Here is a 24,609-nt window from a genome sequence, read left to right as displayed (position 1 = left end):
ACTTGTCCTCCAGCACTATATATGTATCTACATATGTATACATTGTGGCCATCATGGAGATGCTGATAGAGACCTCTCCCTCTGCACTTGGCTTGTTTTGGGTCCTTTCCCTGACTTGGAGGTGAATGTGCTGTGTGGTGACAGAGCTGGCACTGCTGGGGCCCCTAATCACTGACTATCGATTTCCCTAACTCTCCTCATCCAGCAGAAGACACATCTTACAGCACTGCAGCCCAGAGTGTGCTCTCTGCTTTATACACACTAATAAAATGATTTACCTTTTCCCTCTCACTTCCACACATGGGAAGATCGTTCAAGCCCCAGCAATTTGTGTGATCAGTAAATATTTAGTGTGGTGACATCTCAGCTTCTCCCCTGATCAATACCCATCTCTACAGGAGACTTGTATTGTCCTGGACAGGAGCTGGGCTTCATCAGCTGCTTCTTCTCTATCTGGATCTCATTTCCCCCTCCTCTCTCTCTCTCTCTCTCTCTCTCTCTCTCTCTTTGTCTATCCCTCTGTCTCTCTATCTCTCTATCTTTCTCTCTCCCTCCCTACTCATATCTTCTTTTTCTTTACTCACTCTCTTTCTTTCTACACCGTCTTTCTCTTTCCCTTCTACTTCTTTACCTCTCCCTCTACTTCTCTATTTTTTTCTTTGCCTCTTGTATTCTTTCAGTCTATCACTACTCTCTAATTCTTTCTCACTTTTTTCTTTCACTTACTTTCTTTTCTCTCTTTTCCTTTCTCTGGAATATGTCCTATTGTTTTTGTCTGTGTACAGCAGATATCCTGTTTCCTTCTCTTAGAATTTGTTTCCAGTGTGCATCCTATTATTCTCTCCAAATACTCCTCTTATATAACATGTATTTATACAAAGTAACTGTCCTGCTGTCCAGCACTTTTATTTCCTACCAGCCCCCTGTGATAACGCAATACAGAAAACTTTGTGATATATTCACACTACAGCCTGAATTTGCTATGTGGTGTTATACGTTTGGCATTGTAAGTAGCTAACTATATATATATATATATATATATATATATATATATATATATATATCCCTCATATGTTGTCTGGATGTTCCCAGGATTGGTAGGAGGTTTATGCCCCTTACATATTGAAGTATATACCCTAAGTATTGCTCCTATTTACAGAAGTATACACCAGACATATTGATTAGCTCCTGCATATCTGTAGCTTTATGTTTGGGTCCAGGGTGACATTTAAAAGAACCGGCTAATTATCCATTTCTGGCTGTATTAATGTGGAGGATCTCGTTTTTAGGTGTCTCTGCTTAATTGCCTTCCCTGGCTGCCTTCAGGATGAGTGCTCAGTGATTGATAAAAACACAGAATTTATTGTATTTAGCAAGAATACAGACAGAAAATGTTGCACAAGTTTTGTGGTTGAAAGAGCACATATAAGACCATTGAGAGTCATTGATCCGAAAAGACACAGGAACAAGTAAAATCGATTTGAAGCGACCCTCTCTCTCCTTTTTCACACCATTCAGAGAGCCCTATTCCTTATAAGACAAAGGCAGTGCCTTGGGAATGCCAAGGAGGGGATCTAGGCTCAAACATACACCACTCTGCCTTAATTTAGATCTTAAAAAAAAAACTAGTTTTATCACTCAGCAAAAAAAAGAAGAGACCACGCTTAGCACGAGTTGTCCTAGGGAGAGAACTGGTAATTATGACTCTTATGTGACAGCCTGGCTTCATTCTAATAATCTGCAGGGACTTAGGGGTAAGGATGCTCACCCTTGACCTTTTAGGATCACCAAGGCAGCTATCTATATAATGTGGGCCAAAGTTTAAAAAACCTCTGCCAATGAACTCCCTATGGTATAAAGAAAAGCTCTTGTGGTCATGGGTGGAATCCTATGGATTAAAAAAAAAAAAACTTTAACTGATCTTCAATCATCACATTTTCCAACATAACTACCCAACATGCACTCCAGCCTCCTCATAGGCTGCAACTGATCACTTACATCACCCATAGAAGCCTTATATATTCCCAGGGCTTGGGCTGATAAACTTTGCTCCACCAATAACCTATAGATTTCAAAGGACAATGCCTGCCTGTCATCAGTGCCACCCTTTAAATATTCTCACCAGGCTCTAGGTTGGCAAAAAAAAAAGGGGGGGGGGACCTCTCTTACCTCTAAAAGGGCAATCTCATACATTGAACTGATTAGCCTGGCAGCAATAGATTCCTAGTAATTCCTAGCTTTTCTTCATTGCCATAATGCCAATGTTAAAGAGATCTGATAGTTCTATATTCCCCCCTACCCTAAAGTCTATCATGACAGCGCCCTCCTAGCAAAAATCATTCTTAATTTCCATTAGGGCTGTAAATATGTAATTAGTATTCTGTGCTGTGCTTAAGTTAATTTCTATTAAAGCCAAGGACAAGTGACAATGAAAGAGCGTTTGTTTCATTCGTCAAATGTGACATACGTCTTTAGTAGAACCTTGTTCTTAAAATATAAGCTCTCCCCTTTATCATCAGTCTTTGGGAGCAGTAAAAAAAAAAAAAAAAAAAGAATCCATTAGATGAAATGGTGCCAGTGTCTATTTATTACATCTGTAATATATTAATGACCCGGTCATTAGTTTGGTGAGTATATAATGAATATTACATGTGCCAGGCTAGAATATACTGTAGTACATCAGATGACAGTGCTGCTATTAGAGTGACAGGGAAGGTGGTGGAGAAGGATTTAAATATTCAAAGAGGGGGAACTTATCACTAATAAAGTTGTGGAACTGATATATATATATAGATATAGATATAGATATATTTATATATATATATATATATATATATATATATATATATATATATATAGATATATTAGATAGATAGATAGATCACGAAGTTAAAGATGTTTTTCCAATTGGGTGCTTGTTTTAGGTCTCCTCTATCCCTGCCCCAAACTGCTGGAAGGTGTAGCAATGCTCTCTATTCCTTCTAAGGAATGAGATGAGAGGGGAGATCACTGTGGGCTGCTATACCTTGGGTATGGGGATTTTCTTAAAGGCGAGGCTCACATTCCTGACTAGCTCTCTCAAACTCCACTCACTACATTTAAAGTTATAGTGTCAAGTTTTTTTTTTTTTTTCTTCTTCTTCTTCTCCCAAAGCCTGCAAGCCAAATAGTACTTCCCTCCAAGCAGAGGATATCCCATTCACCTTTCTCTCTGCACCCTCTAGGCTTCTGCCTACTTTGCAATCAGTTTGTTCAATCGCCCTAAAATAAACACAGTCAGAGAGACATTGCGTTTTTTTTTCTTCTCTTTCGCAAGAAATTCTATATAACGTGCACACAAAAAAAAGAAAGAGGGGGACTCCTTTCACCTGCCACGGTATAAAGGGGATTTGCAGATATAGGAAGAAGATGCAAGCCATTTGGGACGCAGAGCAAGGAAAATACGTGTTTGGTAGGTCTCTCTTTTTATTTCCTATGCTTTCTCTTGGGCTCTGGGGTTATGATGCTCTCTTCTCTTTCACTGTCTCTGGACCTGGTGCATATGCTGACTGGGCTTATTCGGGTGGTAGGAGGCTGTGTGTGTGTGTGTGTGTGTGTGTGTGTGCATTTACTGTGGGCTTGGGGAGATCACAGCATGGCTATAGACCACAGCTCCAGCAGTCCAGGCTCCAGCAGAAGAGAGGGGCTTCTCCCCTGCTGGAGGGTGGCTGTGCTCGGCTATGTCAAGGGGAGAAGCCTCGGTCTATGGTCAGGATACAAGGCAGAGCAAAGCAGCTGCAGATGGCAAGGAAAGGGCAGTGTACTCACCGAGGTGTCCTCCTGGAGAGACTGCTGGAGGCAGCAGGGAGAGTTTTCTTCAGTGCAGGCTGAATAGAAATGCTCTGCTCAGGCACACACGGTCCATCAATGAGACAGCACTCTGCATCAGCCCCCTATAGCCAGCCACTCATCACTGGCTTGCATGATGCACAGGCACAAACTTTACCCAGCTAGGTTCAAGCCAATTCATTTGGAAATCCTTAGATGCTAATCAGATTAATATGTACAGAAGTTTCTTTCTTGCAAGGAGCCAAAAGTCGTTTCCCTTTAAGATCCCATCTTTCTGCAGAGCGCTGTGAGTTTCCAGCACATGAAAGCCTTACACTAGGGGGCAGACAGATACTGTACTTGCTCCAGTCTTCAGCAGTTTTTTTTTTTTTTTTTCTTCACCTCACAGCATATGCTCTAATTTAGCACTGTAAATTTTTCAGAGGACCTAACTCTGACAGCCCCTGGTGATTCTCAAAGTACCACAAGCCAGTGGTTAAAATTTGCATTGACTTCTAAGTTCAGAGCAACACAATAAGGCTCACTCACCCCCATTCACCAGACTTCAGTGTGATGCTTGTGTAACACAACACACTACACTCCAGCACAAGCCAGGGGGACTGGGGGATGCTGAGGGTTACTGGTCTTGTGTGACTGAGGCTGCTCACCCCATAGATCATCATCATCATCATCACATCTATATACTTTGACTGTATGGGCTGCCAGATTACAATGTAGATACAGTTATATACATAATATGACACTGAAGTGTGTGGCAAGTGTGGGGTGGTAAATGCCATGGCTCTATATTCCCATGCCCATGTATGTAGGGTACAATGCACACATTGCTGGTGCCCATCGTATGGCCTAGTACAGCAATGTCTAACCTATTAATGATTTATCACTGGACCTGGCACTGTCCCCACTGACCCTTATCTGAGGCCAATAACAAGGCAGTGACTGTATATGTCCTGTGATATTATTATTATTATTATTATTATTATTAGGACTTCACTGTAAGTGCTCTATTAGCTCGGCTGCCACATCCATACCCTATCGTCCTAGCATTTCCCTTTATTGTGGTAAATCTCTCAAAACCAGTACTATCTGATGCTTTCTGGCCATATTTTCTTCTTTATGTTACATAAGGATTTTAATACCTCTCTTAGGAGACACTTATGGGGAGTGGGGTGAAAGGGTTATTTCAATGGAAGTTCCAGATTGTTTTATTCTGGAAGAAATGTAGAAGTGGAAACATTCCAGCATCAGGTCTTCACATCCTCTGTCACCCTTACAGAAACTGAATGCAGTATCCACATAGGAACTAGCCATTACATGGAGATTGTATTGTGCTTATTTGTGTGGTGTAGAGGATATAGGCTTATTGAGTTGTTTATAGTGTGTGTGTGTGTGTGTGTGTGTGTGTGTGTGTGTGTGTAGTGTGTATATAGTGTGTTTGTGTATGTAGTGTGTATAGTGTGTGTGTGTGTATAGTGTGTGTATAGTGTGTGTATAGTGTGTGTGTATAGTGTGTGTATATAGTGTGTGTATAGTGTGTGTATATAGTGTGTGTGTGTATATAGTGTGTGTATAGTGTGTGTGTATATAGTGTGTCTATATAGTGTGTGTATAGTGTGTGTATAGTGTGTGCATATAGAGTGTGTGTGTATATAGTGTGTGTGCATATAGTGTATTTAGTGTGTGTGTATAGTGCATGTATATAGTGTGTGTGTATAGTGCATGTATATAGTGTGTGTGTATATAGTGTGTGTGCATATAGTGTTTACAGTGTGTGTGTATAGTGTGTGTGTATAATGTGTATATAGTGTGTGTGTTGATATTGCAGTAATTGTTGCATGCTATGGTGCCCCTCTAAAATGTTAGGAATTATAGTACAATCATTTTAACTATTTCAAATTAAAAATGTATTAGGTGATTCACCTATAGGAAAATATCAACATATACAAACACATAGATAGATAGATGATAGATAGATAGATAGATAGATAGATAGATAGATAATAAATAGATAGATAGATACATAGATAGATAGATAGATAGATAGATAGATAGATAGATAATAGATAGTTAATAGGGTGCATTCTCTGGGTTGTTCGCTGTTGTGTGCTTAGACTATTATGCTTTGTTGTTTATGTTCAATATATAGATATATTAGTCTATATTATACTGTACTATATTTACATGAGGTTAGCTATTATGAACCCTGTAACCTCATTTTTTTTATAAATTTTTTTGGAGGAGATTAAAAAGCGAATAAGGAAAACTTTCTTTGCACAGATTCATGATAACTGCTGACCAGGAATCTAGCATTCACCAGCAGTAAAATAATAGCTATACCCACATGCTAATGACACTTTGCCTTGTATGTGCAATTAGGCTTAAACCAACAAGCATCTGCAGCCCTGACTGACACTGTAGTAAAGAATAGTCCCAGCTATTGAGATTCTGATGGTCAAGTGATCAAACAGCACCGAGCCTCATTCTCTAACACAGGAGTATTGTCCAGCTCAACCTCCATCACCCCAGTCTGCTCCTCCATCCTGCTCTTCTTCAGACTTGAGCACAGCAAGATGCTGCTGATGTCCCTCCAGTCTGGCCAGTGGATGTGGAAGATGCATGGGGATGTCTTCATGTGTATGTACATATGTGTGTAATATATATTTTGGGGGGTGTATATGTGTGTGCACATATGTGTGTGTATATATATATATATATATGTGTGTGTATGTGTGTATTATATATTTATGTGGGGTGTATATGTGTGTGTGTATTTATGCATGTGTATATAATATATATTTATGGAGGTGTGTATATGTGTGTATAAATATATGTGTGTAATATATATTTATGGAGGTGTGTATATGTGTATGTACATATATGTGCATAATATATTTATGAGTGTATGTATGTGTATTAAATATATATATATTTATGGTTGTGTGTATATATATAAATGGATGGATAGATGGATGGAGATATATATATACACACACACAGTATCTCCTAACACTTCAGTTATGTTGTATATGGTGCTGGCAAGTGTTATATGCCACTATAATAGTCACTTGCCGCTCATCTAATATATTTTTATTGTAATTGAGGTTATTATAAAAGGGAACAGACTAAACACTAGATAAACTCTATTAAAGCCTGAGGAATGTTGTCCCATGAGCCCATGTGTAATATGTATATTATAAAATATCCATTCTAGGACATAAAATACCTAGAAACGTGTGCTCGGCGGTGCAGACCTTCAGCATGCATGTAATCCACCCGGTGGGCAGACTGTCCCCTATTTCATGTCTTGTCCCTTTTAGCAGAGTATTCTTGTCACCCTCTCCAACCTTATTGTGTCTGCATGGAGAGCAGAGCAGTGAGTGACTGACAGAGGAGACGGTCTTTAGGACCCGGCGGTGCAGAATAGCAAGCACCCTGTACCACTAGGCTGGCCACGACCAATGGGGCGCAGGGGGAGGGCTTGCGAGCCCTGACCAGTTAAACACAATCTCTCGCCTTATAAGGAGCGGCGTCGCCATGGTAACGTGTGCTAAGTTGCAGCAGTGGTGTCAAAGTTCACTATATAGAGAGCTCAGTGAGCTGATCGGAGAGACAGCACTCTGCCAGCCCTTTCCTACAAATCGCAGTCACTTCCTACCCCCCCTCTCGCGCTCTCCTTAGCATATTTGATCACTTTGATTGCAGGCTTCTATTTGAGGGCTTATTCCTGTGCATGAAGGATGTCCTGCAGCCTGTGAACTGCTCCTCTCCATTACCGGTACTGTTGTTGTTTGCTGCCGCCGGAGGAGAGCGGAGACTTCAGCTTCATGTTCGGAGAAGAAGAAGGGATCTGAGCAAGTCCTGCTGGAGAGGCTCCCCTGCTGGCCGCTGCTGCCAGAGCTGGAGCACAAGAAGAAGGAGCAGAAGAGCAGGGCTCCCCCTCTGTAATAATCCTTAACCCTTCATGGCTTTCCTGAATGGCTGACTGTGATCTTCCCAGGACCTGGCCCCCAGCACTAAGTCTGCAGCTCAGCCTCACAGAGACACCTCCAAGTCTTCTCCAGAGCACTAGTGCAGCCACCCTGCTCATCTGATTGTCTGCTGCTCCTTCTCCTTTATTTCCCTGACACCCCCCCCCCCCCTACCCCCCTTTTATTCATATATTAAAGCTGCCTGGTCTGATCCCACAAGCACCATAAGAAGACTAGGGGAAGAAGCAGTTTGGAAGAGGTTTCCCATAGATATGGCAATGGTAGTGGGTGCTTGGAGAGACCCTCAGGACGATGTGCCAGGAACTCAACCTTCACAGCCACCTCCAGGGCAAGGGCCAGCGGGGGCACCACACACCCCACAGACGCCAGGGCAAGGAGTGCCCTCTTCTACCCCTGCTCAATCCAACCCCTCCAGCCAGTCCAGCCAGGGCCAGGGGGAAAAGCAGCAGCAGCAGCAGCAGCACATCGAGTGTGTGGTGTGTGGGGACAAGTCCAGCGGCAAGCACTACGGCCAGTTCACCTGTGAAGGCTGCAAGAGCTTCTTCAAGAGAAGTGTAAGGAGGAACCTGAGCTACACATGTCGTGCCAACAGGAACTGCCCCATAGACCAGCACCACCGCAATCAGTGTCAATACTGTCGCCTCAAAAAATGTCTCAAAGTTGGCATGAGACGGGAAGGTATTGGGATTTCATTTGTTTAGCAGTCTATTGTTCTGTATTATTGCCCAGCACCATCACCACTACTATGTTGTAACTTTCTCCTGCATGGCCAGAGCTGTGAGTTGGCTGTTTTATGTTTTCTTATATATATATATATTTTTATTCTTTTCTCCTTTCATTTCCATCCTTATGGTGAATTCTACTTTTCATCATCATTCTTCTTCTTCTTATTATTATTATATTTACATTCATAATATTATTAGATATTTATTATTTATTTTGCTTTGCATGTTTTATGTAGAGTTCCTTTCCCAAAATGCTTTTTTAGATACACACATATTTCTATATTCTTCCCAACACACAACCCCCCCGCCCCCCCATCTCCCTGGAATAATCTCCCTGGCCCCTGTGACCTAGAATGTCATTCTGCACAGGAGTTAAAACTGATTAAGATCAGAAGGACAGTTTGGAGCTGGCTCTTGTAACACACACACACACACACATGCTCCCTCTCCCTCTCTGCCCTCCATTAAAAAAAAAAATTACAATTGAAGTTCCTGCTGCCATAAGCATTAGAGCTAGCCTGGAGGTCTTGCAGAGGGGTTGTGCTGTAGTAGGTGGTGGTGTGAGTGTGTAGATAGGTGCATGTGTGTATTTGTGTGTGTGTGTCCCCTTGTGAAAGTCAAAGCCTTTTGTGATCTAACATGAGGCAAGGACAGGGAGCTGACAGTGTGCAGGCTGCCTCCTGTGTAGGCTAGGGGTTACAGCCTGCCTCTTCCTTTGTGTTCCAGCTGCTTCAGCTCACCCTGTTCCTGCTCACCCTCTCACGCACATCTCTTCTTCTTCTTCTTCTTCTTCTTCTTCTGCAAACTTAACACAAATACTTTCCAAACCCCAACACTTTCTTCTAACCATCACCCCCTCATTGTTCTGTGATTTTCTGCATGCAAATGTAATGCCATAAAAACACAGAGGCCTGCAAGCTGCAAGCACATCCATCAGCCACATTACAGCTTCTTCCTTCCTATGTTTTTTTTTTTAAATATGATTATAATGATATTTTGTATTTTTTTTTTTTACAATCTTATGGCAAAAGCCTTTTGTGAAACTGAGCCTTTTTTGTATTTAAAAAAATATATCTGTATAATTAAAATGGATGGGCAATATTATATGTGTAGATGGGAGAAGGGAACATAAGGACATTAGGAGCCCATATGGAAGGATAAATTGAATGTCTTCGCGTTTGGGAAGTCAGCAGATTTTTTTTTATTATTAAGCAAGCAGAGGAGAGATATTGAAGCCATTGTGGGATGTGTGGTGTAGATTATGGGTGGTTGTAATTTAATCATAAAACACAATAACAGCACAGCACAGATCTGGGGAGAACATGCCATGGAACAGCATATAGAGTGGGATTTTTTAGAGCCAGGGAGGAGAAGACTTGTATTAGACCAAGTCATCCATTGGTATTAATTGCTGTAGTTTCTTCTCTATTCACTGCAGCCGTACAGAGGGGCAGAATGCCACCCACACAGCCTACCCATGGTCAGTTCGCCTTGACGAATGGAGACCCTCTCAACTGCCATTCCTACCTATCCGGATATATATCCCTTCTCCTGAGAGCAGAACCCTACCCGACCTCTAGATTTGGCAGCCAATGCATGCAACCCAACAACATTATGGGCATCGAGAACATTTGTGAACTGGCAGCCAGGATGCTCTTTAGTGCGGTGGAGTGGGCACGGAATATCCCCTTCTTCCCAGACCTGCAGATCACAGACCAAGTGGCACTTCTAAGGCTGACCTGGAGTGAGTTATTTGTGCTGAACGCTGCCCAGTGCTCCATGCCACTCCATGTTGCCCCTCTGCTGGCAGCTGCTGGTCTACACGCTTCCCCCATGTCTGCGGACAGAGTGGTGGCCTTTATGGACCACATACGAATCTTCCAAGAGCAAGTAGAAAAACTGAAGGCATTACATGTGGACTCGGCAGAATATAGTTGTTTAAAAGCTATAGTTCTCTTTACTTCAGGTAAGAAAAACATCTAGTATGTCTCTCTATTGTCTACTGTCTATCTAATCTATCTATTTATTATCTACCATCTATATCTATCTATCTATTTATTATCTACCATCTATATCTATCTATCTATCTATTATCTACCATCTATATCTATCTATCTATTTATTATCTACCATCTATATCTATCTATCTACAATTTGTCTATCTGCCTGTCTATATATCTATCAACTATCTATGTATCTGGTTATAATCTATTTATCTGTCTCGGCTAGCTCTTTATCTATCTACTATCTTCTATCTTTCTACATGTATCTAACTATTACCTATTTTTATCTCTGGCTATCTATTTAGCTCTGTATCTGACTAATTATCTATCTATAGTTTTCTTGGTATCTATTATATATTTATCTATCTATCCATGGTCTAGCTATTATTTAAATTCTATGTATCTATTATCTATCTATATATCTACCAATCGTATATCTATCTGTTATCTATCTATCAATATATCTATCTGCCTATCTAATATCTATCAACCTATCTAATATCTATCTGTCTATCTTTTTAACCTTTACATTTTCTGGCTGAACTGTAAGAGTTTATTACTATAGCAACTTGTGGTATTATTATTAGTAATAGTATTATTATTATTAGCCTCCAACTCGGACAGACCTTAACCAATTTTAATAAAGTACAAATAACTGAGATTTCTCGAACCCTAAGATTAGGTCGGGGAGTGACATAAAATGAACTTGAGGTGTTTTTATTTTTAGCTTTAAGGTCATGAAATAATAATATACGGAAAAGTGGAAGGAGCCGAGCACTTCCTCGCTGGGTCCCCCTGCCCTGTGCAGCTTCTGCCTGAGCTCTTGTTTGTTTAACTGCATGGGCCCAAATCACTGGGATTCCAGCTGTATTTGTGACTCGGACGAGTTAGGACAGGCAGTTAGGACCTCACTGCTCGGCTGCTGTAACTTTAGACAGAATACAACTTTTAGTGAAGGAACCAGAGTCAGGCAGCCACATTATTTACCCACAGCAAGCAGTGGGGGCAGGGAAGGGAAACACACACTCCTAGGAAAGTTTACCTTCCTGAAAAAAATAAAATTAAAACTAATACTTTTTTTTAATTAGTACAACACCACTTGATGTGACAGCTATAAACCAGTAATGAATATATGATATAATCTAATTAGGGCGTATTGTAGGTTAATAGGAGTGAATAATATATTGGATAATAATTAACTCTTCAGGCCCAACTTTGTGGGACAAAGTAGCATTTGAAATGTCGCATATGCAGACGGCTCAGTGGCTTCAATCACACTGTCATCCTGTGTGCATGGATGTATATATATATATATATATATATATATATACTGTATATGCAGTGTGTGATATTCTCACTCAGTAAGTTCACACATCTAGCACATCTTTCCTGTTACTTAAGAATTTGCAGACATTGGTCGCCTGAGGCTGACACTGCAAAATGATTAGATGTGTCTTTTTACTTATTTGATCTTCACAAAATAGTCATGTTGATCTGTAATTGAAATGCTCAATTAACACCCAAGATATATAGTCTACTAAATTATTATCATTATTATTATTATAACCTGCGGATTTAATAATTACAATATGAAGACATATGTAGCTAAGTGTAGTTTTCAAGGTTAGGGAGATATCTCCCAGGCCATACTGGAGATCCATCTTGGTGGTCATCCTATAAAACACATGTGTATAATGGAGGAGCCTAGTGGTAAAATAACTATCCATAGCCATAACATGTTGAACTTGTGACTATACTTATTATAATATTTTGTATAATGTATGCTTGATCAAAAGTTGTCATAGGGTGCTTTGAAAGTATGTCAGTAGGTGGCTACCTCATCTAGGGTACCCTAAAATATGACCTAATAAGTCATAAACTGGAGTTCTCTCCCTCCACATGATTCAGATCATTAGCATGCCTCTTTGATGGCCTGGATAACAATATGCATGTGCTGCTCTCCCATTCCAAGAAGCCAATGGCAGGTTAGGTCGCAACCCAATCTCTAGACAGAGGCATTTGTGATTTAAACCCCACTCTGCATTGTATTTAATGGCCAGAGTCCCTCAGTGGTCTCCCTGGGCCTTCTCTAAGCCCAGCTCTAGTAGAGTAGAAGAGAGAGGAGGATAAGAGTTTGCTTGGCTGCTTCTGAACAAGCAGTACTGACAAGATGATCTTTAAAAGAGCCACTTAAGACATTTGCAGAGACTAAAGAAAAACATATAGTCCTCCAAGGGAGAATATATTAAAGTCCAGGACTTCTACTGCTGATGAGTGAACATCAGATGTTAGAGGAGTTATGCACTAGTAGGCCTCTGCTGAATTACTATGACACTTCCCCATGCCATGTGTTAAACGTATTATATAGTTGTGTATTTTTTTTTTTTTGTTAGTTAATTTCCATAAACAATGTGGGTTTGCTTCTCAAATTTATGACAGGCCTTCAAGCCAACCCAAGCTAACCACCACAAGTCTTCTTAATGATATAATGACATTGTTTGTCACACTTTCTTGCAGATGCCTGTGGTCTGTCTGATGTAGCTCATGTGGAAAGTTTGCAGGAGAAGTCCCAGTGTGCATTGGAAGAATATGTTAGAAGCCAGTACCCCAACCAGCCTACAAGATTTGGCAAACTCTTACTTCGTCTACCCTCCCTCCGCACTGTGTCCTCCTCTGTCATAGAGCAATTGTTTTTCGTCCGTTTGGTAGGTAAAACCCCTATAGAAACGCTCATTAGGGATATGTTACTCTCTGGAAGCAGTTTCAATTGGCCCTATATGTCCATTCAATAAAATACAAAGTATTGATAGGGGGAATTGGAGGGCAAACAAAAAATAAAAAGACTCTGGGGTATGTTGGCTAAAATTCCTTCTGCTAAGGCTGTTACAAGTTTACTTAAAGAAGAGGGAAGAATTTATTGGACTGTGAATAAAAAAAAAACTAAACATAAAAAGACTATTGATGAACTCTTATCAGAATGCATTTAAACCTGTCTCGTTCAGAACAACTTGCTACGTATCTTCTTTTTTTTTCTTAAAAAAGAAAAAAAAATCTGAAAAAAATCAACAGGGAATTTTAGTCTTTTTTGTAACCTTTTAAAAAAAATATCGCTAAAAAAAGTGCATTTATGGAAATGTGGAGAAAAATAGCAGAAAGTTCCTTTTTTTCCCCTAAATTCTAAATTGTCCTCTGTGTCTATGTATCTATTAGCTGTTTTATTTGCGTTTTTTATTTTCCATTTTGTATTTTCCTGGTTCCAAACCAGTTTATTCTGTGGTTCTATGATATTCAATTTTTTTTTTCTATAAATATTATTCTTGACTTAAGAGAGAAAAAAAACGTATCCTTAAAAATATGTTCTGAAAGAATTAAAACAAGAGTCCACAAAATATAGGAAAACATGGAACTTAAAAACCTGACACTAGACCTTTAAGTTGGAAGCGCACTTATAAGTGATGAGCCTAATTTAATTAATATTGAGACCTGTAATTATTTACACAGTGGAACCACGTTTCTTCATTACACAAGACAGATTTTTTTTTATATTATTATAATAATTATTATTATTATTTTATTTTCATAAATAAGATAGACTGTGGGTGTTGAAGTGCAGGGGATCCCGTGTCTTAGACACAGCAGCGCTTTAGATAAGGACAGTTCATGTTCCATACAGTATTCTTCATTCTCTTCTGAAGCTCCTATATAACTGTTTGTATATTTGCAAATCCCTTTGTATTATAATTGTTGATATTTCCATTTTTTTAAAGAGACAAAATACAATTGAAAATCAGCATGACAAATAACACTGTTGGCACTTATACATAATGTGATTGGTTCGGTAACTAGATTTTACAGTTTTGTGTTTCAAAGAAACTGAAGGTTTTTATTATTTTATTTTTTTCGTTCTTTTTTTTAAGTGCAACTTTTTTTTTCCTGTATACTGTAAAAGTTATTATAACTGAACTGTTTGGTCGAGTCTTTGTGTGTTATATTTCAAGAAAAAATTGAAATTATTCAGAAATTAAAATATTATTTGATATCTGAAAACTCCTTGGCTGTGACAAGTGTCTTTAAAAAAAAAACAACAAACAAAAGAGCTAAAGCAAAGAATGATCTGATCCATATTCCATGTGTTTCTGCTAATGAGCCCCCCTTCATGACATAGGTGGTCTGGCTGCAGAAGGGGTTAATTTAATTTGCTTTTCCTCCCTATCCCCACCCCCCTATTGTGTTTGCAGTGTATTTGCATGCCTAATTCGGCAGGAAACGCTTAAACCAATGGTTTATCTATGGTTTAAGAGGTACTGGACATTATTATTGCAACCCTTTCCTAGTAACCTAATCCACTATTTCATTAAAAATGGATTTCCTAGGCCCATACTTCTAAGTGCCTGTATTTTAGCGAACTTATATTGTTAAACTTATCCAAAAAATCTTCTGCATCTATTTTATGAACATAAGAAATAAGAGGACTATTTTGTACATATCTGGTATACACGCACAGGATATTGGGGGCAAGCCAGTGGCACATTTGTATATACAGGTCAGTTGCTTTTTTTAAATTGAGATTTCAGTTTTTTTTTCCTTGGTTGCTCAATAATATTTTGTGATATGCGTTGTTGGAAGAAGCATCACATGGGGTGACTTAGCTTTTAGAGGATCCCTGTACAGAATAAATCATGTACAATTTAGTATTATTATTATTATTATTATTAATCCAGTGTATTCAGAAAGTTAAGTGAAGGGACTTAGGCCTTTATAATAGAACCAGAAAGGGTTAAACATATATGTAGGCATCCAAAAAATGTAATATCATTTGTTAATATGGGGGGTATATTTTGTACAAAAAAAAACAAACAAACTACAAATGGCCATATTTTAAGGTTATTCCAATGTCATATTTTTTAATTTATTGTCAATGCACGCCTGCAAGATGATCTGCTTTCTGTTTGGGGTGGATTAGGAGGACATGCACACATCTAGAGGAGGACACACTAGGCTGGATGGATGCATAGAGCTGTGGACAGAACACACAGGGAGAGGAGCCGGCGCTGAGCACATTTGCAGAGTATTACTGACCTCTACTTTTAGGTTCCTCTATTGCAAGTCATTGCATTTCGGAGTGTATGACTTTTATTTTTTTTTTATTTTTTTTTGTATTGCAAAAAAAATTCACAGGAAGTCGTTTTTGTGTTTAGCTTGTTGTAAACCATGTGTTGTAAATTGTCTCATTGGTATTAAATTATAATTTATGAATTTCAAACTGAAAACAAGTTTAGTCCCTCTCCTTATTGTATGCGCAGAGTGATGCTAGACCTTGACGAGGAGGATGATGGTGGTGGTGGTGCTGGTGACAAGGGAAACTTGTGCATGTGTGGATGCAGAATTAAGTTTAGGTTTTTAAAGTTTTCTTTTCTTGTGTGTGTGTGTGTGTGTGTGTGTGTGTCTGCTGAGTTGGAACAAAAGATCTTGCTAGGACAAAAGGAAGAGAGAGAGAGAGAGGGGTGGGTGGGGGTGGTAAGAGCAAGTTCTGGGAGATCTTAACCTTTTCTTTGCCCTGCATAAAGCTATATAAGGTACCCAGGAGTGTAAGGGTTAACTTGGTCTGTGTTAAAGATGGCAACACTAAAAGTGTCTTTCCATTCTCCTGGCTGCTCTGCTTTATTTCTTCCCAATGCCGGGGTGTGTTAGCCAAACTCCATCTCAGACAATAAAAGCCACAGTGAAGATCTTTGATCCACACCATCTTCTAGCACATCTGAAACATGGAGGGGGTGGCGGTGGCTGGTAATGGAGGGGGGCACAGGCCATTGGGACTGATCCACAGTAGTCTAACTGTGCGATCTGCTGGGTAAAAGAGCGCATTGTCCTCCTGAATGGGGACCTGTAGGTTCAGATGATCCCAGATCACACACAGCGGAGCCTCCGCGGTGCCGTTCTGTTTACTTTAAGGAATTTTCGGGGGTGTATTTAGCGTGTGAAAGTATGCCTTCACTATGACTTGTGTGTCCTATTAGCTAGAGGAAAACATGGCGTCTTTCAATTGCCATGCAAGCCTTCGCTGTACAAAGCCTAGGCTATTCCTGCTAATACAAAACACATGGAGGAGACAAGACAAGCAGGGGGATCTTCCTTCCTTCCAGCCCCTGTGCTCTTCCTCCATCACAGAGAGAGACCCTAGGAAAGCAAGGCAAGGGTTTATAGGTTACACTTTAACCCCTTAGATGCCTGGTGGGATGTAGTGTAAGTCTCCTTCATTGCTCTAAGTTGTGGAGACCTCGGTGATCTGGTCAGTGAACCGTGTGAGTGTGTGTAGGTCTTTAACCCATGAGATGCCTGAACCTCTTGAATTGCACGTCCACTTTAGCGTCCAGTCACTGGGAAGCATCTCTGAAGGCTTCATGGCAGTGCGGCTGAATGAATAGGTCCTAAATGGGAACTGCATCCAATATTGGCCGAATGTCTCAATAACTAGATGTGTGTGTATATGTTTATTATATATATATATATATATATATATATATATATATATACACCTCACAAGCCTTCTGTTGTAGCAGTGCATGGGCAGGGTGAGAATACGCAAAGGGTTAATCAGAGAAAGCTAAAGTTCTGGTAATGGTTGGAAGTGGTTGTCAGCAGACAGAGGACGGCTACCTGTCATTGTGTAAACCCCCATACCTGTTGGAAGAGTTATAAACCCTATCCTGCCCAGATAACACCATGATAACAGCCCTAGCAGTCCCTTCTTTTTACAGATGGAGGAGACTTTATTACATTGTAAAAGACAGAGTTATCTGGGAAATGATATTATGATGATAGCATGTAATGCAGCCATTTAGTCACAAAACACCCAGAGGATGCCCTGCTGGTCTTCTCACTGTGGATGTAGGTTTAAAGGGAGACACATCTTCTAGGAGCAGACTGTGCCACAAGGAGAGGCATGGCAGAGAGACACATGGGCATTGTACATTGTGTTGTTGTGTTGGAGATGGTTTTCTACAATAGCAGGGTCTCTCCTCTGTATTGTGCTGGGATGCTGGTCTTGATGGTATGGTGGTCTGTGGTCAAGCGGTTCCTGTAGAGGACTCCTTGCCCGACCAGCCTGGCGGAGGCAGCAGATCAGGCTGGCGCTGCGCTGATCTCACTTGACAGAGCGTGTGTTCAGACAGGACCGGATAATTTGTAACCCTGCTCCTTTATTAGAGATGGACAGCGAACTAATGAGCCCCCTTCCCCCAGTACCAGGTCAACAGCGCTGATGTCCTCCAAAACTTCCCTGCATTCCCTAGAAGAAGACTTTCTGGCCCTGTGCGATTGATTATTAGATCTGTGATCACCGACCTAAGCAATGATGATTAAATCTCTAATCACCTGAGCATTGATTAATAGATCACTGATCATCTGAGCATTAATTATTAGATCAATGATCACTTGAGCATTCATGATTAGATCACTGACCACCGATCTAAGCATTGATGATTAGATTACTGATCACCTGAGCATGTAATAATAGATCACTGACCACCTGAAAATTTATTATTAGATCACTGATTACCTGAGAATTGATGATTATATTACTGATCACCTGAGAATTAATGATTACATCACTGATCACCTGAGCATTAATGATTAGATCACTGATCACCGGTGTATTGATGATTAGATCACTGATCACCTGAGCATTGATGATTAGATCACTGATCACCCGAGCATTGATGATTAGATTACTAATCACCTGAGCATTGATGATTAGATCACTAATCACCTGAGCATTGATAATTAGATCACTGATCACCTGGGTATTGATGATAAGAACACTGATCACCTGAGCATTGATAATTAGATCACTGATCACCTGGGTATTGATGATTAGATCACTGATCACCTGGGTATTGATGATTAGATCACTGATCACATGAGCATTGATGATTAGATCACTGTTCACCTGAGCATTGATAATTAGATCACTGATCACCTGGGAATTGATGATTAGATCACTGATCACCTGGGTATTGATGATTAGATCACTGATCACCTGAGCATTGATGATTAGATCACTGATTACCTGAGCATTGATGATTAGATCACTGATCACCTGAGCATCGATGATTAGATCACTGATCACCTGAGCATTGATCCCCATGTGTATCAGGCACAGACAAGTCCTAGGCTTTAGGTTCACTGTGAAGGAATATCACATCTAGTGTGTGCTTATAGATCTAAATAAATCTGAATGAAGTCTGTCTAAATGGTTAGACGGTAACTTCACATTATGCTATTCTTTATTTTGGGGTGTGCTATATATCACTATTGAGTATCTATTTTTATGTATTTTAAGTATCCAATGATCGATCTATTTATTCTATCTATCTACCTATCTATCTCTAAATCTATGTTTGATAACTACACATACCACCAGGTTTGATTCTTTTAGACAAGTCTGCATCTGAATTGTATTTGCCTATAAGAAGGTTAACCCCAAGCAATGCTGGATATGCTGGATATGGCCAGTGTGTGTATTTCCATCATGTGCCTACCTCCATAGAGCAGTGCAGTCTACAGGGTGTTAGCTCTCTAGTCTACATTTTAGGCTCTTTGAGACTATTTGTGTGTTATTTCAATTTTGTTTCAGCCACCTTTATGTTATGGTGGTAACCAGACAAGGTGTATGACAGAGGGTAATAAGGAATGATAGGGGTGGTAGTGAGAGGATGCATGGTCCAGGCCTTGTGTTTCAAGTACATTGTCTGCCCTCTCTTGTATGGCTTTTCTCCTTCCTCCTTTCTCCCTCTTCCCTTCCAGTAAATTGGTCGGTAACGTGTGTCTTTATGTTCTGCCTATAACTAGGATGTAATCAGGCGCCACATGTCTCTCTCTAAAAGCATTTAATAAATGTCTATTAAAGCGCTACGAATGTAAGATAAATTTAGTAGCCTCGCTTCCTCCCAGTATCCGAAGAGTAATGATGGATTTACCTACAGGGATTCTCTCCCAGCACAGCCAGGGGTTTACTCTACACTCTATCCACCCAAATACAATTATTTACACTGCGGCCCCTGCTGCAGCATCCTCCACATTCTCCTCTACCCCTCTCTGTACATTGCTCCATCATCTTGTATGAATGGATCCTAATAAAAGTGCAGCTTACTGCTCTACTGGGGGACAATGTTATTTTCCACAAGCTGCTCCAAGATATGTTTAATCCCATCCCCATAAAGTCTCTTTATAGAGTTACAATTACCTCTCCCCCTTCTATGCTTTGTATTGTGGAGGCTAGGCACCGCTTGCCTTGGGTTTCATGACTCTTTTATTTTAATGGCCTTTCGCTGTTTATTAGGCAAGTACTAATATACTGCTGTCAGACTTTTCTTTTGGACCTGGTTATGTCGCAAACCTTCACAGTGGAGGTGCTGACGGGTGGGAGGTAGAAGGCAGTGGTGTTCTAGATGCATAGAAGGAGACAATGATGTTCCACATGGGTGTAGATGGATAATAAATCTGCAACGTGAAGAGCAGAGAGGAACACGAGGGGAATTGATTATTTAAGGCTCCTGTGCTTCTCTCATAGTCTTGATACGTACTTGTTGAAGAAATGGAATATACTATGGTGAATGCAAATGTAGTTAGAGACATTATTACCAGCAATCCCTGAATTTATTAGATTACTGTTAAAATATGGGAATGAGCTAAAGCTTTATTTTTGGTCAATAATGTTTTACACTATTTTATTTGTATGCGTTTTATATCATAACCAAAATAACTAATATTAATTGTAACTTCAAGTTGAACTTTTGCAAGAGATATTTATCTTTCTATCTAAAGCTATCTATCTGTCCATTATTTATCTATGTATCTATTTATCTATCTATGTATCTATCTGTCTATTATCAATCTATTTATCTGTCTGTCAATTATCTATCTATCTATCTATCTATCTGTTATCTATCTATCTATCTATCTATCTATCTATCTGTTATCTATCTATCTATCTATCTATCTATCTACCTATCTGTTATCTATCTATCTATCTATCTATCTGTTATTTATCTATCTGTTATCTATCTATCTATCTATCAATCTGTTATTTATCTATCTGCTATCTATCTATCTGTTATTTATCTGTTATCTATCTATTTATATTTTTATCTATTTATTATCTATCTATCTATCTATTATCTATCTATCTATTTATTATCTATCTATCTATCTATCTATCTAACTATCTATCTATCGATATAGGTATGCATTCTAATTAATTTATATATATAGTGCCCCCCCCCCCCATTGTGCCTTTTATGCGGTGCTTTATTACATTTCCAGATTTCATTGAGATGTCTCCTCACTTTGGCTGTCAGTTATCTTTGTCCCCTGTAAATGAATGGCTATAAAATGGACCTATTGCTCTCAGCATGCAGCCCTCTCTTTAAATGTTAGAAAATTGTGCCATCTACCAGTTATCCCAAGTACTGACACATTGTGAGACCTCCAAAGACCTCAGCCTGACTTCAATGCATCCATGTCACAGGCAAGCCTCAAAGAGGGGTTTATTACAGCCAGCCATCAAGGCTGTACCCCCAGAAGTTATAGAAAGGTGACACTGAGGCGGCTGGGGGTCCACTGGGTGCACAATGAATACTGCTGCAGCCCCTAATACTCATGCTATTATTAATACTAATGATTAGAATGGCAACCTCTGTATAGTCTGGACCAGGCCACTACTGATCAGTCTTCCTAGTTGTGTCTTTCTACATCATTGTTTATTTCTATTTATTTATTTATTTATTTTAAGTATATTTTTTTCGCTTTCTAAAATGTATCAGTTAATAGAATATAATGTACAGAAATACCGAATTACATATAGCTCAGGGCGCAGCCTATTTCATCTCCTTCATAAGTGAATGTAGAACTTTTCTAGCTATATAAAGATCAATTATTATTTTTTTATTTTTTTTGGCAGCATACTACAGGTAAATGCTGTAATATCGGCTGCAGCAGATGAGTGTGACTGTATAGATGCTGGAGGCTCGGAGGTCATCTCATAGATGTCGTCTGGCTTTCCAAACAAAGCGCAGTCATCTCCGAATGATAGAACCGAGTTTTGGAGTGGGCATTATTACAACTATTAATACCTCGATCTGTAGTTTATGAGGACAGGAAGCCTAGATATTTATCTAGTTTTTAAAATGTCCTAAAAAAAAGTATTGTTTGGTATAAAGGTTTTTTTAAAATTTAAATGTTTCATCTTTTCAATACTCGTCTGATGATGATTATTATTATTATTATTATTGACGGTATTATTTTTATTTATATTTATTTATTTTGAGGAGACAATTGGTTTTCAAAATGTAGACTCCTGACCATTAACCTGTTCCCTGCCAGGAGGCTGTGGTGCTGCTGTAAAGGGAAAGGTTAACCCCTGAGACTCTGTCTTTATTTTATGTATTATTGGAGGACTGCTTGGTCTGCAGCGATTATCTCCTATGTGTGCAGAGAAAAGTGAGGAGCCATGTGAGCCGCCTGTGGGTCAGGCATTGATCTGTGAAGAATTTAGTAAAAGGATGGGTTAATGTAGCCTTATTAGCATGTTTATACGTCCTCCTCTGGCTCCTGTGTTTGTAGCCTTCTGTCTGTCCTTCCATCCCCATGTACTGCAATGACAAACCTACAAACTGTTTGCTCTGTTCCCCAAGACTCCATTACAAGTGTCCAGCAGGATTATTTCCAATGTCTACCCCTATTGCAGCACTTTTAGCTGATGTGGGGGGTGTAAGCCCTGCTCACTGTGCTTTCTTTCACTCTCTCCGCCCTTAATCTTTTCTGTGTTTTTGGTATCTTATTCAGCTGGATGCTATAGAACAAGGATGGTTCAGCTAGGGAGAAAATAGAGGGAGAAATCCTCCAACTACCTACAAAGGGACCCATGGCTTTGTACAGGCAGAAAGAAACAGAAATGAAAAGAAAATTACAGCAGGCCAGGCTGAGATGTGTGAGTGTGTGGATGTATATCTGTGTGTAACTTAAGGATGGCAAGCAGCTGGCTTTGTGCAGGGCTTATTGACCATGCCAGTCACGATGTGGGGGACTCTGGGTTAACCTCTTACACCAGGAAAAACCTTTTCATTTGCAAACCGATAAATCTCAAACTCTGAGCACCTTTTGTACTACAATCAGCTTGCCTGCTACCACTGCTAGGCTGGTTCTTATATAGTGGCCTGGAGAGCCCCTTATCTTCTCATGGAAAGTTCTGTAGACTTGCTCAGTGGAAAGTTCTATAGAGAAGGACGGTTGAGATAAAACCTTTATACATTTACATCTATCTGTCTATCTAATATATATATATATATATATATATATATATATATATATATATATATATATATAATCATTATGATATAGAAATCATCCCAAGTCTAGAGCTCGATCCACACTCTCCTCTCTAATGTTACTATTGCTATCATTAATGTCAGGTCATTGTTTTCAAGCAGTTTCCATGTTCTCAGCCTCATGTTATTTCGTTTCCTTTCCCTTTCAGTTAAACAAATATCCAGCTTCCATGTTATAATGGACGTAATTGATTGAAATCATTCCAGATCTTGCATAATTTCTTAAAAGACCCCATCGATTTCCATTAAAAGACCCTTACTATGTTTTTTTATTTTTTTATTCCTTTCTTCTGGAGTCATTGAAGCTTCTCCAGCAATTATTGACGACTATTATAAACACTGATTATTCTTAACTAATAACAAAGTTGTAAATTGCCACCCTTTTCTCTGATATTTCTCGTCTGTCATATCTGATGTGATAAATGTCGAGTGTCTTGAAGGTATTGAGTGGTCAGTGTAAAGTGATCTTCTGCAGTCTGGAAAGTAGCCCCTCCAGATATTGTGTAGACATATACCCTGTGATCGCCTCTGTTCACACAGTGCCGCCCAAAGCTCGCTGCGGCAGAAATCACTTACATGCAAATAGATCATTTTGCCTTTTTTTTATGCACTTAACATTTAACCTCTTATTTTCTGCGATGCCAGAGTAACTATTTCATTGTTCATGTACATTCATACATTGCAAGTATATATTGATTTTGGCTCTATAACTTAAATCATGAAATAATTATAGAAGGATATTCATTTATAATTGACTCATTAATGAACAATATATATATATATATATATATATATATATATATATATGTTCTTGTGTGTCTATCTATAATATATATATATATATATATATATACACACACACACCATTATGTATATATATATATATATATATTAGATATAGATAGACACACACAAGTGTGTGTGTGTGTATATATATATATATATATATATGTTCTTGTGTGTCTATCTATAATATATATATATATATATATATATATATATATATACACACACACCATTATGTATATATATATATATATATATATATATATATTAGATATAGATAGACACACACAAGTGTGTGTGTGTGTGTATATATATATATATATATAGTGGTTGTGAATGAAGAGAGCTCATCTAAAGGCTCCTTGATGAATCGTCTATTGTGACATGTTTCATACCTACTTCATCAATATGGGAAATATTGTGCCTTATCGGAGGCAGTCACATTAATATGACTGCACACAGGGGGAGAGGTGTCAGCAGGTTAAGCATGTTAGCAGGTGTGTCAGTGCCTGCAATGATCATATGATAAATAGGATTTCTCTGATATAAGCTGCATTATGCTATGGATTAGGGCACATTCGCCTATATTGCCACCACCAGGTGATTAGTAGTGATTTTCTATTTTTTTCTGCTTCCATTTCTGCATATGTGTTTGTAGCATCAGATGAATGATATCCCTTCAATACTAAAATGAGCAAGCGACGGGGGAGACATACCCCACTGCTGCATGAGGGGAAGTAACCTGTCTACATTTTGGGGAGTTAAAATAACGAGCCGCACAGATATATATTGACCTCTTCTTTAACAGAATTACATTTGCAACAGTGATGCCCGTGTATGAGCCTTGGCCCACTTTCATCTCAAATAATTAAAATAATAAAAGCATTTAATAA

The 24,609-nt window shown here is 39.2% G+C and overlaps 1 protein-coding gene and 1 long non-coding RNA gene across 13 annotated transcripts in view; one reads left to right on the top strand and one right to left on the bottom strand.

The window, feature by feature from the left end:
• Nucleotides 1–7,142, bottom strand: part of LOC122927527 — an 84,404-nt gene extending 77,262 nt beyond the window's left edge. For 7 of the 10 annotated variants that reach the window (XR_006387791.1, XR_006387794.1, XR_006387793.1 and 4 more), the window contains exon 1: nucleotides 3,807–4,243. This is a non-coding gene — a long non-coding RNA (uncharacterized LOC122927527). Of the gene's footprint in view, nucleotides 1–3,806; nucleotides 4,244–7,050 lie in introns of those variants that run through there. The other 3 variants (XR_006387795.1, XR_006387800.1, XR_006387792.1) reach the window with 3 other exon arrangements.
• NR2F2 (nuclear receptor subfamily 2 group F member 2) lies at nucleotides 3,032–15,814 on the top strand. 3 transcript variants are annotated; one of them, XM_044279439.1, is made up of 3 exons: nucleotides 3,032–3,450; nucleotides 9,980–10,507; nucleotides 13,062–15,814. In XM_044279439.1, the coding sequence occupies exons 1-3, from the start codon at nucleotides 3,408–3,410 to the stop codon at nucleotides 13,334–13,336; spliced, it is 846 nt and encodes a 281-aa protein (XP_044135374.1). In that variant the 5' UTR covers nucleotides 3,032–3,407; the 3' UTR covers nucleotides 13,337–15,814. The 3 variants fall into 3 exon arrangements, with proteins under 3 accessions (XP_044135374.1, XP_044135372.1, XP_044135373.1); XM_044279437.1 differs by lacking the exon at nucleotides 3,032–3,450 and adding an exon at nucleotides 7,404–8,494 and having other exon boundaries at nucleotides 9,959–10,507; XM_044279438.1 differs by lacking the exon at nucleotides 3,032–3,450 and adding an exon at nucleotides 7,406–8,494.
• The last annotated feature ends 8,795 nt before the right edge of the window (nucleotides 15,815–24,609 follow it).

The sequence above is a fragment of the Bufo gargarizans genome, chromosome 2 (genome assembly GCF_014858855.1).
Source record: "Bufo gargarizans isolate SCDJY-AF-19 chromosome 2, ASM1485885v1, whole genome shotgun sequence".
Classification (NCBI taxonomy): Eukaryota; Metazoa; Chordata; class Amphibia; order Anura; family Bufonidae; genus Bufo; species Bufo gargarizans.
The sequence above is the reverse complement of the archived record's forward strand: the minus strand, read 5'-3'. Positions and strand labels throughout refer to the sequence as shown.